Below are 14,144 nucleotides of genomic sequence, written 5' to 3' on the forward strand. Positions count from 1 at the left end.
ACCTTGTAGTGCTTCTGGCTGTGAGTGCAACTGGAGTTTGTTTGATGCCATTCACACAAAGAAGCGTAATAAGTTGAGTCAAAAATGCCTCAATGATCTTGTATTTGTGCAATATAACCTTTGACTTCGCACAAGAAAGGTGCAGGACCAACCAGATGAATTCATTGATTTGGATGACATTGATCCCTACAGTGATTGGATCGTGCAAGATGATGATCATGAGGCCTCCTTATTTATAGAGGATGAGATTGTTGATTTTGAGAGGCAAGCTATGGAGGATTTGGCTGCAACAGAATTAGGGGAGATTGGATTGAATGACATTGATATGGTAGAGGAGTCACTACCACCTACCAACATGGTGGAGCCACAGGCACAATCTCCTACACCAAGCAGGGAGCCAGATTCGAGTGTGAGGACCATACCCTCTACCTCCCATTATTTCTCTAGGGCGGGGAAGAGGAAGATGTAAAAACTTATAATGTCTAAGTTATCTAGATATGGAATTTTTGATGTTGATTTTCAAATGCAATCATCATAAATTCATAATAATTATTAGTTAGTATCTAGCTATTGCATCTAATTCTACTATCCGACTCCATATGATGATGCCATTTTGTAATCCATATGTATTAAATGATCAAATTTGATAGAAAACACTTCCTCACTGTTTTTAGACTCTAATACATTTTTAGATTGAATTTTGCAGAAAAAAAAGTGTTTCTATAAGAAATATTAGTACTTTTTAAGAAGCCAAGTTCTTGCCGAGTCAAAAAAATTGGGCTTGCCGAGTACTCTCCGAGTCTGAGTATGCGATCTATGCTATCAAATGTATTTAGTTTTATAATTTTGTATATATATACGGATGAACCCAATCCATGAACCCAAAGGGCAAAAATAAATTTGCCCGAACCCACGAATCGGGTCCGTGTGCTCGAACCAAATCTGGAACCCGAACTGGTATCTTAGGCTTTATAACTCGAAAAAAGATTTATTTTATTTTTAAAACATTTTTGGACTGCAAGTCACTTTACAACATCTCAACATTTAAAAGTTTCCATTCTCTTCCCAACGAGTTATAATATTGAGGTGCTTGATAAATTATTTTAATTAAAATGGCAACCTTAGTGCAATTAATTAATATAGCTCAATATTACACCCAGTTAGTGAGAATGGTCAAAATGCATTGGAATTGAAAATTGACTGCACAAGAGTGATACTAATGATGAAAGATAATAATTAGACTTGATTGAGTGACTTATTGAAAATAGAAACTCCCTCCAAGAATCTTGGAGAACACACCAAAAGTCAAAAATAACATTTTAAAGATTCAAACTAGTCCTTTAAACCATTTGAGCTCATAGGTAACATCAAACAATCCCTTTGATCAAGCTGACACACGCCCAAAAGGTTAGTACCAATTGCACTGCAAGAGGATCTCAAAAAAGGGACATTACAACACATTCTAAGAGAAAAAGAAGGGAAAAATTAGGAATACCTAGTATCAGGCATTTACCTCTTTTCATTTTATAAAAGCTTGTCATGCCTCCTCACTCCTTGTGAAACCTCATTTCTTTGTTACATCAATTAGTTGAGAAAATCCCTTAACAACCTTTGTTATTAGCTACAACTACTGATTAGTCCTCATAGTTGTGTTAAAGTCTTTAGGGGAGGCCAATCCAAAATGGTTTTGATCTTTTCCATGTCTACCTCCACTTCCTTTGTGTTGATGATGTGTCCTCAGTATAACATTTTTGTCATGACAAATTCACATTTTGATTCTTTTGCAAATAGAGATTGTGGTCCCAAAACTCCTAACATCTCATCAAGGTGCTTTAAGTGCTCTTTCCATGTTTTGTTATAAATGAGGATGTCATCAAGGAAAACAAGAACTTTCTCAGTTGTTTGATGGACGCTTGGTTCATACACAACTAGAAGTTTGTAGGGGCATTTGTATAGCCAAATGGCATGACCAGAAACCCATAATGTTTATAGTGGCACCAAATGGTTTTGTGAAGGTCTTCCTCATGGACTCTAATTTGATGGTAGCTCGACTTGAGGCATATCATAAAGAAATAGAGTTCTCCATGAAGTTCATTTATTTGTTCGTTGATATTGGGAATTGGATAACAAGTTTTGATGGTCTTCTTATTAAGAGTTTTATAGTCGATGCACATTCTCATTATGCCATCTTTCTTCCTCACAAGGACTATAGAGGAGGCAAAAGGACTCAAGTTTGGCCGAACATGCCCCATGTTTAATAGTTGTTGTATTACTTTCTCAATCTCCTCTTAATGCCTTTGGGGAGGGCACTAAGGGGTGGTAATGATGGGCTTAGTGCCTAACTCTAATTCAATAACATGTTCAAAACCTTTGCCAAGTGGTATCCCAAGGGGGGTGTCGGTGAAAACTTTGTGTTTATGCAAGATATGTTGCACCTCCTTGTGGCATGCCTTTTTGCCTTTGAGAGAGTTAGTTGCTTGAAAATTACCTATCCAATATTGAAAATACTCTCTATCCTTTGTGGTGATACAATTCTTGGCAACACATTTGTCATTCCATGAAGTATTACTTGCTTTCCTTCAAATTGGAACTTGAATTCTATGGTTCAAATGTTTGGTATAATCTCCCACAATGAGTGCAGCCATTTAACTTTCTTTCTGTGAAATTGGGCACCATTATAGATAGCTTTTGGAATTCTGTCACATAGTTCTCCACAAAGTTAGGTTGTTTGAGCCAAGCTAATTCTTTGAAATGTAACTTAGGGTCTTTTTGATCAAACCTCTCAAATAGTAACTACAAAACTCATTATATGAGTTGATGGAGCCATGACATTGAGTGATCAGTCCGTGGTACCACATTTTGTGTGTAGTGCCCTCCAGATGCAAGGATGCAAATTTAATAACATTGTCCTTTGTCATAGGCTTGAGAGTAAGAATTGTGTCTAATTTTTGCACCCATGCACGAGCAATGCATTTGCTAGATCCATCATAGGTGGATAGCCTTATCTTCCCTAAGGCATGCTATGTGTCTCCTTGTGGAGTTTGTTATTTAGGTTCATTTCTAGGGTTCTTATTGGACTTATTCAAATTTGTAATATTGTTAAGGGTCATTTTGGCTCGGATTTCTTTTGGAAGGGTTTGGTACTTAGTGTAGGGAACTTGTAACGTCACCAATGATTTAATTATGGGCTATAGTTTTTGGATCCTCTTCCTCCATATGAGTGAAGGTATGTTGGAATGGCCTTGTAGATGAGATATTAGCTTCGGAAGAGTTGCCTTCACCATTCTATGGTTTGGGTACAGTCATTTTATCATCCATTTTGTGCAGCATTTGTGCCAACATGTCCAATATAATATCGAAATTTCTCTCCATCCAAACATCTGGGCTTTCTCTTGTGTTAGATGCTTATTTCTTGTTTGCCATAGTCTTCTGTCTTGACTACTCTTTTACATTCACATGATTGTGTAAAAATAACAAATGCTGCTGCAACAACTCTAATGGATTGTGGATTCTTTTCACAACCTTTTGCACTGCGGTCAGGCTTGACCTTGTTGACAGTTGCAACCTTGAAAGTTACAACACGACTTTTGAGTGAGATTATTTCTTTGGCCAAAGACAGTTTTTGTCCTTCAACGTCCTACAAATTTGCAGGTTTTTATCCACAAATCTATTTGCTTGAACATGCATTCTCACAATAAATTCTAGTGAGGTTTAATCTTTTTGAATAATTTCATAGATCCACAAAAACTAGAGAGGTAGGCAAATGGAAATGCCCATGCATTATGGGTTCTGTTTTCCTTTGGATTGCACACAAAAATCAAGCTCCCTTGCATAGAACTGTACTAGAGATGTATGTAAGGAGATACTCGCTACGTACAACTACTTTCATAATGAATGGTGGCTAAGGATATAAAATTTTTAACTTCTGTGGTTGGAAGTATGTGTAGATCCATGTCCCTTGTATAAAATAATGTTTTTGGCAAATGAATCCTTTTTTTGAAAGCCATGATGCTGAAACCAAGCCTTAAAGGTGCTTTGACATGGTGGTTGGTGTGATGAATAATGTGAAAAGGTGCTTTGAAGTGTTGGTGGTAGGTGGAATAAACAATGTGGGAAGGCATGAGTTTTAGACTTTGGGGGTTGGGGATGACAAGGGATTCATACATAAGGTAGGTGGATGAGGAGAAGTTTGACTTTGATGAGATGAAAGAAGCTTTTGGAAGGTTTGATATGAAAAGCGTACTCGGGGACAGGAAACTCAAACACTTTGATAGAAGGGGAAGGCAAGGCATGACTGGAAAGGCAAGTGTAACACTCCAATGGAAGGGAAATAAAGGCACAACAAGAGAGACAAGTTCAATAATTTGGCGCATAAGGAACTTAGGGAAATCTGATTGAGGTGGGAAGCCATGTTAGAATGAGGAAGTCCGAACTCCAACGATTGATAGATACTTGAAGAATTGGCTCATGCCAACACATAGGGACTTTGGAAGCCTAAGAAAGACACAAGGGAAAAGAAGAAGAAGAGCACATGCACAAAATTTGGGTGAGAGAATACAGAGGACTATGAAATGAACATGTTGAAACTTGACAGCATTAGCAAAAGATGGGAGACATGACATTGGCCAATTGTAAATGTAGGCAGAAATTTCTTGATGCAGGCTGGGATTCTATAAGAGAGAATGTGGTATGCTTGTTTCATGCTGATGTCATGATTCTTCAATGAGTAATTCTTTCCTTGCTTTAGTTGTTTAGAAATATCTTTTCTATAATTTTTAATGCTTGCTTCATGTCTGAGGTTAACTGAAAAATTTCAGATGTTGCAAGCTGCCTCTCCCCCATGTCCCCACTTTCGGAATTTTTTTTTGCAACTTTGTTTCTAGGGTTTTCTAAAGTGAAGTTGAGTAACTGCTTTTAGAGTTTGAGAAAATCAGCATATTAATTTATTTATTTTTTTGAAATTACTTTCTTGGGTATAGTTTTAAGCCACTGAAAGAGATGAATGCTGCATACCTGCTGTGGTGTAATAACTAATAATTTTCTCAACATGATGAACATCAAATTGTGAGCCATATGAACAATTCTCTTCTTTCTGGGTAAATAGTACACTTGATCCTTGATTAATTATTGGACTGGATGATCATTAGGTGCAATTTTGTTTGTTGAACTATTTTCTTACAGACTGTCATATTGTGCTAATGTAAAACTTCGTGGGATTTGTAGACACACACACACCCATTTTCAAGTACACGTTGCTTATTTTTTCTTAACAGATGTAATATATCATATTTCTACAATCTATGTCAATTAAATTTATAATGCTTTTGGTGAAAACACTCGTGGTTTTTACCAGAAGCATTCTAAATTTCATTTTTCTTCTTTTAGTTTGCATTTTCAATGAAACAGGAAAATAAGAATAGACGGACATGAAATGCAAAATTGCATTTGTTATGTGCATATATGAGATAATCTAATTAAAATGCTTTTCTACAGAGGTGTGGACTCCAAAGATTGATTTATCTGATTGAGGGAGATGCAAACCTGACAGATGCATCAGAGAGCATTAAATCTGCGTATGTCATGTTTCATTTAGTGACATAATGACTTGCTCAAGTTCTCAATTATATGTGGCTGGTAATCTGCACCTTTTTTTAATGTTACATATGTATATATATGCAGGGCTTTCACCACAGAGATACTTGAAGGATTTGATGTTCAGAGAACACGGGACTTAGCAGACACAGTAAGAAAGTATGGCTATCTGACACTGTCTATAGAGGATTACTATAGTATAGCAAGTCACGTGACTAGAAATGAAACGTATAAGCCATGTATGACTTATGATGAATTTGTCACAAAATGTCGTGACCTTGACAAGGAAACTGTCAGTGATGTATTTGGTGTACAGTTAATGCAGGTATTTATTAATTTCTTGGAAATTGGAAATTAAGGTTATGTTCTCTTTTCAACTATGTATGCTCCAGAATAAAATATCATGTCGAAATATTTTGATGTAGGTGCCACAGGTTACAGAGGATGTTGCACTTGCAGTGTTGGATCGCTATCCTTCAGTGCTTTCTCTTGCTCAAGCTTATTCTTGTCTTGTGAGTTTTTGATTCTGACATTTTTTAATTACTTTTCCTCCTAAGAAATGCTATTCATTAAACTTCAAGAAGTGAAGCTGGTCAAAATTTTGGATGCTCTATCATAAATCAGAATCCAGATCACCTATCTATAATATCATTATTATTTTCGCTACTTTTCCTGTCTTGTTCCAACATAATCAATTACCAACTGATATAAAAATCTAATCAAAAAGCACAGGACCAAACACTTACTTGCACAGGTCAGGGTAAGGGTAAGCCATTTTTGAATCATTTGCACTGCAAATTAGTAACATCAATTATCTCATGATTTAAAATGAGTCGGTTAATAAAAAACTTGTACATATGATAGATAGTCTAGACTCTAAAATGACTCTTAACATCAATTATCTCATATGATTTCTATGCCTGGTTAGTCGCTTCAGCATTGATGGTCTTCATATGGCCATCCTGTTTAGTTGCAAGTTGCAGTTTTTAGTTTACAACAATTGATAATATTCCCTAGAGTTATGGATCATCCTATTGTGGTGAAGAGGATTTGATTTCTTACTGTTGGTTGAGACCTTAACACTCAACCCCTTGAACTGTATGTCTTAAAAGATTTTTTAATGCCTTTGTTATTTCCTTTGATGCATATTGTATCACATTCCATACCATCTCTAGTCTTTGCCATTTATCATGTCTAATCTATGGATGTCTGAGGTAAAGTTAGAATTAGTATTAATTATTATCATTCTTTTGCATGGGATAACTTCCTAATTTTGTGTTCCTTGCACTACTTCTTTCTGATGCCTTTGTCTTCTTTTCTACGTTTTTCTCCTCAAGGCTTGTTCTTCCATATTCAGCATCATTTTACCTGTCCAGTGTTGTTTTTCACCGTCAGATTTTGCTTCTTTCTGTAGAAATGCTAGCACTAGAAAATGGATTAAATGATTTGATAATAATATGGAGTTACATCGATTATCTTAGGAATTTTTTTGTTATTCAAGCATGAATTATATGTGTTGCCATTTGGTCACGTCTTGTTGAAGAGGTGGTGATCCATTCTTAAAGCCTTTGTTTGCCCTCTCGGGTGAATAACTTAAAGCACACAGATAAAACATGTAATGCAGAATAATAATGCCATAGATATCAGATGCAATATATCAGATGTTATTCCATTCATAATTGTTGTCGTCCACAAGTTACATTCGGAAGTATATAAAGATGCCGAGGGGGTGCGAGCTCCAACCGTCGCACCGCAACTACCACCCCTCGGTTGCCAACTAACCAACACAATTACAACTTAATTAACTAGTTTTATTTCCGTATACAATATTGCCGCCAACATCATCCCCCCCAAAAGAAAAGAAGTCGTCTCCGGACGACTTAATACAAAATAGAGATGACATTAAACAGAACTGCTGACGCAAGTCGAGCCCAGAACTTATACACCTGTTGTGTCCTCGCTTAAAAACCCTTTTCTGCTACCATCTTATGCTCAAGTGCGGATTTCACCATTAGTGCTTTCTTTGACATCACAATCCTCTTGTGCCTAAACCAAACTTGTCTGCAAAACATGCTTTTCGGTCTCAGCCTCCACCAACTGCTACTCAAATGATACTGTCTCCCTAACCAATTTGTCTTCGATAGCCACCTGCGCTGCCCTCTCGGCATCCAACTCCTGGGTACGCTGGGCTATGTCTCACGCTAGTACTGCCTCCAACTTGGTGGTCAACTCCTCCTGAGCCCTCTCTGCATCCACCAAGGCAACCTCACGTCCAGCCGAGACCTACTCCAAGTTCCTCAAAGCGTATTATTCCTGCCTGGAGGTGGCCACAACCCGCTAGCACAAAGGCTACGAGACACCTCAAATTCTCCATCACACTCCCCAAAGGCTAACAACTGAACTGAATAACTCCCTGGTGTCATACAACTGCGCGGACCTGCACTGCCTTCCCTCAAACTCTGTTTGTTCGCAACCTCCAAATCCATCTCCCTCTATGGCTTATGGCTTCCCCGCCAATGCTTAGCTGCAGGCTTCTTTCTCACAGTACGGACTACCACAACACTTACCGTGACATCTCTAATGCCCTTCGCCCAACTCCAACAAGTGTAGTGTAGCTCAAAAATAAACTGGGTCTGGGGGCAGTGCCCCCAGCGGGGTCAAGGGGCAGCGCCCCTCGCGCCAACACCAATTTACAACCTTCAAAACCATACGAAAGTCCATGGCGCGCATCATTTCTGTGATATTTTATGATGTCAAAACCCTTCTTCTACACTCTAATATTTTCAGGTCGAGGGGCAGCGCCCCTCGCGCCAACACCAATTTACAACCTTCAAAACCATACGAAAGTCCATGGCGCGCATCATTTCTGTGATATTTTATGATGTCAAAACCCTTCTTCTACACTCTAATATTTTCAGCGTCTTGGCTCCATATGTCATCGAATGATTTTTCAATCTGGTCGTCGTCGTGTTTTTTTTTTTTTTTTTAGTTTCCTCTGTCCCCGATGGCACCCCGGCCATACAACCTCTTTGTACGGTCAACAACAACACTGACACCTCCAATCGTATGACCACCTTCCCGTGCGGTCAACACCCCTCCACCGTACGACTGTGTTTGTGTTTGTTTGTGCGGTGCTGCGTTGCTGTGCTCGTCTCTCCTTTTTTTTTTTTTTCTCTTCGTCCGTTTTTTTGTTTGGCGTGGTGTGGGGTTTCTTTCTCCTTTTTCCTTGCGTGGTGCGGGGGTTTGTTTCTCCTCCTTTTTCCTTAAGTGTGGCGTGCGGGTGTCCACCGCACGGTGGCATCCACCATCGGTGGCCCCACCGTCGGTGTGACCACCGCACGGTGTTTCCACCGCTGGTGGCCCCACCGTTGGTGTGACCACCGCACGGTGGTTCCACTTCTTTTTTTTTTTTTTGGCTGCCATACGGTGGTTTTTTTTTTTTTAAAATATATAATCTAATTGTCGAGAGTCTTCGGCTCGGGTCCCATGCTGCTGGGATCGCCCTTCATCCTTCTCAGTTTTCCTCGCCTGAGAGTTTTCTGCTGTGGTCCTGTGCCTCTTGAGTCGCCTGCCCGGCCTCTCGAGTCCCCTTCCATCCTCTCGGGTCCCCCTCCGGGCTCTCGAGTGTCCGGCCGGCCTCTCGGGTCCCCTGCGCGCTTCGTGTGGTAGGGTTTCAATTTGTACCCATTGGTGGCCAATCTATTTTCAATGTCCATCCGAAGACTTGGAACCACATTCTACAGGGACCACGGTCTCCTTCCAGTACATAAGAAGAAGAAGAATAATAAAGATTTTGAAAGTTGCGGCCTTCCACACAAGGTTCCAATCGTTGCCGACACAATTGATCTTCGGATTATCTACGTCACCAAGGTTTGGGGCGTCTCCCTTCCAATATTCTATGTATTCTGGCAGGTACACCTCTTCTGTTACTTGCTCTGGTTCCTCTACTTCGAGCCTGTAGCTCTGGAACATTTCATAATCCTCCATCTGCCAGTGGAAGAGCCCGTTCAATGACCCTGTCTCATCCTCGGAGCATTCTCCTAGTTTGAGAATCCCTTCGTCGTTGGGCTCCCTGTAGCATCGTCCTTTGTCCCTCGGGTAGCCTTTTCCTTCACCCTCCGATTCCGAAAATGATGTCAGTTTCTCGTCAACAACCTGGGTCCTCAGATCAATGGTGTACTTCCGCCCCCCTTTCTCCATAGAAAGGGTGTTATTTTTCCAGTCGTGGTTCACCTTTGCTGTAACCAGCCACCCTCTGCCTAAGATGGAGTCGTACCCCTTCTTCTTGAGTGGGATTACCACAAAATCTAGTATGAAAGGTTGCGTGCCGATGGTGACCGGCTGGGCCATCAGGGTACCGAGTGGCTTGATGCCGTGTTGGTCTGCACCTACCAAGTTGAACGTGGGTGGCTATAGTTTTGGCTTCCCCAGCTTCTTCCACGTATCCTCTGGCAGTACATTCACCCCTGAACCTCCGTCCATGATGGTGTCTTTGAGGATAGCCCCGAGAATTCCCATCTCTACTACAGCAGGATGCCGACCACTATTCAAGGCCAACAACATTGGGTCAGCCGAGGGGTTGACCGGAACTTCCGCTCGTGTGGCACGCAAAGGTGCCTGTGCAGTGGTTTGTATGGAATTAAAAATGGCGGTTCTTAACTGTGGCATTGTTTCTAGAAGGTCCTTTACCCTTATAGGTACTTCCATCTGCAGTACTTGCCCAATGATGTTATTTTCCGCTTTCGTACGGGATGATGTACTCGCCACCTCGTTGTCCTGTTGTTTGGTCGTCATCTCACGTTCAATATTGGCCTTTGCCTCCCGTAATCTCTCCTTCTCCGTACGGGGGTCGGGATAAGTGGCCTTTTTCGTTTGGGCGCGGGTGATTGCCAGTACTTCTTTCTCACCAGTCTTCTCAATGTTGAGGAGATTAACCCCTGCCTGTGGGCATTTGCGTCCTCATGGTCGCCTGGCCCACACCATCGACAGAGGTGCTGAGGGGTGGCTTCCTTCGTGCAATCACGGGCGAAGTGCCCCCACTGATTACAGGCCCTACATTGGATAATTGGCCGGCCCTTGGCGTCATACTGGATACGGCTTCCGTTATTGTTATTGTTGCTATTCCTTCCGCCACCGCGTCTGTTGTCTTGGTAACCTCTAGATGATGCCGTTGTTTTGGTTTGCGAAGTTTTGACGGCCGGCTGCTCTTGCGTGAAGAGAACTTGTTGGCTCCTGGTTTTCATTTTGTCAAATGTCCCACAATCTGACAAATGTTGCAGAAAGCCTTCTTGGGGCAGGACCCCTTGGTGTGTCCGTCACTCCTACAGTCGGTACACCACATGTCGTTTTCTTCAGTCTTACTTGTACTCCCCTTCATGGCTTTGAATTCTTTCAACATTCGTTCCATGTCCTTTTGGAGAGCGTGCACCTTTTTACTCGATTCGCCACTGCTGCTGCTTTCCCCGTCAGAGTCTTTATCATCGTCAGATGAATATTTATTACTTTTCTTCTTCTTTGACGTTTTGTATTCGCTCTCTAGGTCCATCGCCCTATTATAGGCATCGTCATATGAGGTCGGGGGTACAATTTTCATCTTTTTTCGTAGGGAGGATTTCAATCCTTCAACGAACCAGCGTTTCTTCTATCCCTCTGCTGGTTGGCTTTCCATTTTACCCAGCAATTCCTTCAGCCTCCTGTTGTATGCCCGTACTGTCTCCTTGGTACCTTGTTTGGTACTGTATATCTCCGTTACAATTTCATTGTCATCACGGAGCAACTGAAACTCCTCCGTGAATTCCTTCTGTAGGTTGGCCCACGTGGCCACTTTTTGCTTGTCCACATCGAAGTACCAATTTATGGCAACTCCACGTAACGTGGCTGGGAACTGCGTTACCCATTCGTTTTGGTCAGTAACACCGTTCGCTGACCATATGGTTTCGCACGTTCGACAATGGCGGACGGGATCTTCCTTCCCCTCACCGTTGAACTTCGGCAACTTCTGTTTACTGGCCATCCCACCGCTCGGTCTTGCTCTTCTGGTGCCTTGTGTGCTTGTACCTGGTCCGCCTCCGCCTCCTGCACCTGACCCTCCACTCGTGGGTCCTCCGGAGAAGGTTGTTGACCCCGCACCGAACAAATTGCCTCTCGTACGGTACCCTTGTGCTCCCTTGGCACCGTCGGCCGTACCGTCACCTTCAGTCGTCTCCCTCCGGTTGTCCTCCGAAATGGACAAATTCTTTAGTAGGTCTCTGGTAGCGTCGATCAGATTTAGATTTCGCCTTGTTTGTTCCACCAACTCTTCGTGACTTCTTACCCTACGGTGGTGGTATTCAGGCGAACTGTAGAGGTCGCCTTCGGCACCCTCCGTGACTCCTAGGTTCCCTTCGGGCAACCCTACGACAGTGTAGAGAGTGTACTTCTCTCCGTCTATCTCTGCCTCCGCAACCTCCGTGACACCTCCTGGGTTCCCTTCGAGCAACCCCTCGGCCAGTCGTCCCTCGGCAAGATGCCTTAGCCTATGCCATCGTTCTACTTGCTGCTCCAGAATCAAGGCCCTTTGCGCGACCTCCCACTCGTCTGTTTCTGTTTTTTTTTTTTTCTCTATCTTTATTCAATTGATTGGGCATTAATTGCCGTACATTTCCATAATTCACAATACATTTCCTCAGGTACAACTCGTCTCAATGACACTTTTATTTGAATATAGAAGATTCAAGGTTCAATTCCTTCTTGGTCTGGCGCCATCCCGCACCTCCAACGCTGTCCACACGGCACTTGGTGGGATTTCTGCCTCCGTCGCCTCTCGTCGGACGTAGGTCTGGATGGCTACCGGAGCAGAATTGAAAATTCTCTTGTTGCCGTGTCTTCTCCTGTGTAAAGTTCTGTTTGCGTGTCGTCGGCCTCTGGGTTTATTTCACCAACGGGTAGGTCCATCGTGTCCGTGCGCCATCCGCGTCTTCCGTTCCCGAGTACGTCTAGGCAACGGCGCCAAATGTTTGCCCTCTCGGGTGAATAACTTAAAGCACACAGATAAAACACGTAATGCAGAATAATAATGCCATAGATATCAGATGCAATATATCAGATGTTATTCCATTCATAATTGTTGTCGTCCACAAGTTACATTAGGAAGTATATAAAGATGCCAAGGGGGTACGAGCTCCTCGGTTGCCAACTAACCAACACAATTACAACTTAATTAACTAGTTTTATTTCCGTGTACAATATTGCCGCCAACAGCCTTTAGGGAGTTTTTTATTTGATTTTGTAAGATGATTATGATAAATTTTCAGTTTTCTATACTTTTTACCAAATCCACTTCCTATTAATGCCAATAATAGTATTTCCTATAGGTTTTTCTTGTACATAAGCAGTTTTCCTGACCACAATTTGGAGTGTGTATTTTAACAATTTTGTTGTTGCTGAGAGACCAAACATCTTAAAGTTATACACAAGGCTTTCATTGATTCTCTTAAATTACCTTTCCTTCTGAGCAAGTTTTGCTGCTGCCTGATGGATTTGGGTAAGGTACTTGCAATTATGAATTAAGTGGTAGGGATCTGAAGTTTGGGAAAATGATATTGTTTATTAGAACCTTGGGAACTCTTCATTATGTTTAAAGTAAAAATTGATATTCTTATGATTTCTCTTTTTGCTTGGTAACAGGAGGGGAATCATGATGCTCAAGAAAAACTGTTAAAAGAAATTCCTATACATAACCAGAGCAAGATAATTGGTGGAATAATTAGTAAGAACATCTACAAATTCATTTGGGGTGAAGGAACATAACTGTTTTATTTATTTCTGACTGTTATATAACAATGAGATGACTGTTATCATCATAAAACCGGGTTGCACCTATTGAGCAAAAGTACTAGTTAAATTGCAATTCAATTAGTGGATATATCTGCTAGACACCTATGGATATACTTCTACAAGGAAAGCAGCTGTTTGTATCCAAAGGGCTTTGACTTCTGTCCATTTTTGCCTTTTCATCTGTTCATTTTGCTAATTATTCCATTTGCAAAAGTACATTCCACTCTTTTGCTTTGGCTTCTATCCATTCTTTGATTATATCTGTTCATTTTCTTCATTTTTCCACTTGCAAATGTATGTTCCAGTCTTTTCTTTGTATCCAAAGGGCTTTGGCTTGTATCCATTCTCTGACCTTTCGTCGGTTCATTTTGTTGATGATTCCACTTGCAAAAGTACGATCCACTCATTTGTAAGATGAAGCACAGATCAGTTTTTATTTGGTGCATTCCTAGTTTGTGGCTTTACATTGATATTTCCATTTCTACAATTTGATATTGCATTGTGAGTTTTTTCCTATATTGTAAGAGTTCAATGGAAAAATCTATACTCATTTTGTGTTATAGAATATTGATTTCACTTATTTTCAAAAATATTATCCTTGCCATGGTATTCTGATGCTGCATAGATTGAAAAAGCAATCAAGATCTTGATTTAACAATTTTGAACTTCAGACTTTACTTTTTATTGGGCCAATCTATGTAAAGTGTTAAGTATTTTCTCACGTTATCACGTCAGCT

The 14,144-nt window shown here is 41.1% G+C and overlaps 1 protein-coding gene across 6 annotated transcripts in view; it reads left to right on the plus strand.

Annotated features, from left to right (window-relative positions):
* LOC131048135 (crossover junction endonuclease MUS81) overlaps window positions 1–13,750 on the plus strand; it is a 37,859-nt gene extending 24,109 nt beyond the window's left edge. For all 6 annotated transcript variants that reach the window (XM_059220161.1, XM_057982004.2, XM_057982005.2 and 3 more), the window contains 4 exons: window positions 5,494–5,573; window positions 5,680–5,917; window positions 6,018–6,104; window positions 13,258–13,750. In XM_059220161.1, the coding sequence (XP_059076144.1) occupies window positions 5,494–5,573; window positions 5,680–5,917; window positions 6,018–6,104; window positions 13,258–13,380 (528 nt within the window). In that variant the 3' untranslated portion in view covers window positions 13,381–13,750. The remainder of the gene's footprint in view (window positions 1–5,493; window positions 5,574–5,679; window positions 5,918–6,017; window positions 6,105–13,257) is intronic.
* Window positions 13,751–14,144: the final 394 nt, after the last annotated feature.

Source organism: Cryptomeria japonica, chromosome 1 (genome assembly GCF_030272615.1).
Source record: "Cryptomeria japonica chromosome 1, Sugi_1.0, whole genome shotgun sequence".
Lineage (NCBI taxonomy): Eukaryota > Viridiplantae > Streptophyta > Pinopsida > Cupressales > Cupressaceae > Cryptomeria > Cryptomeria japonica.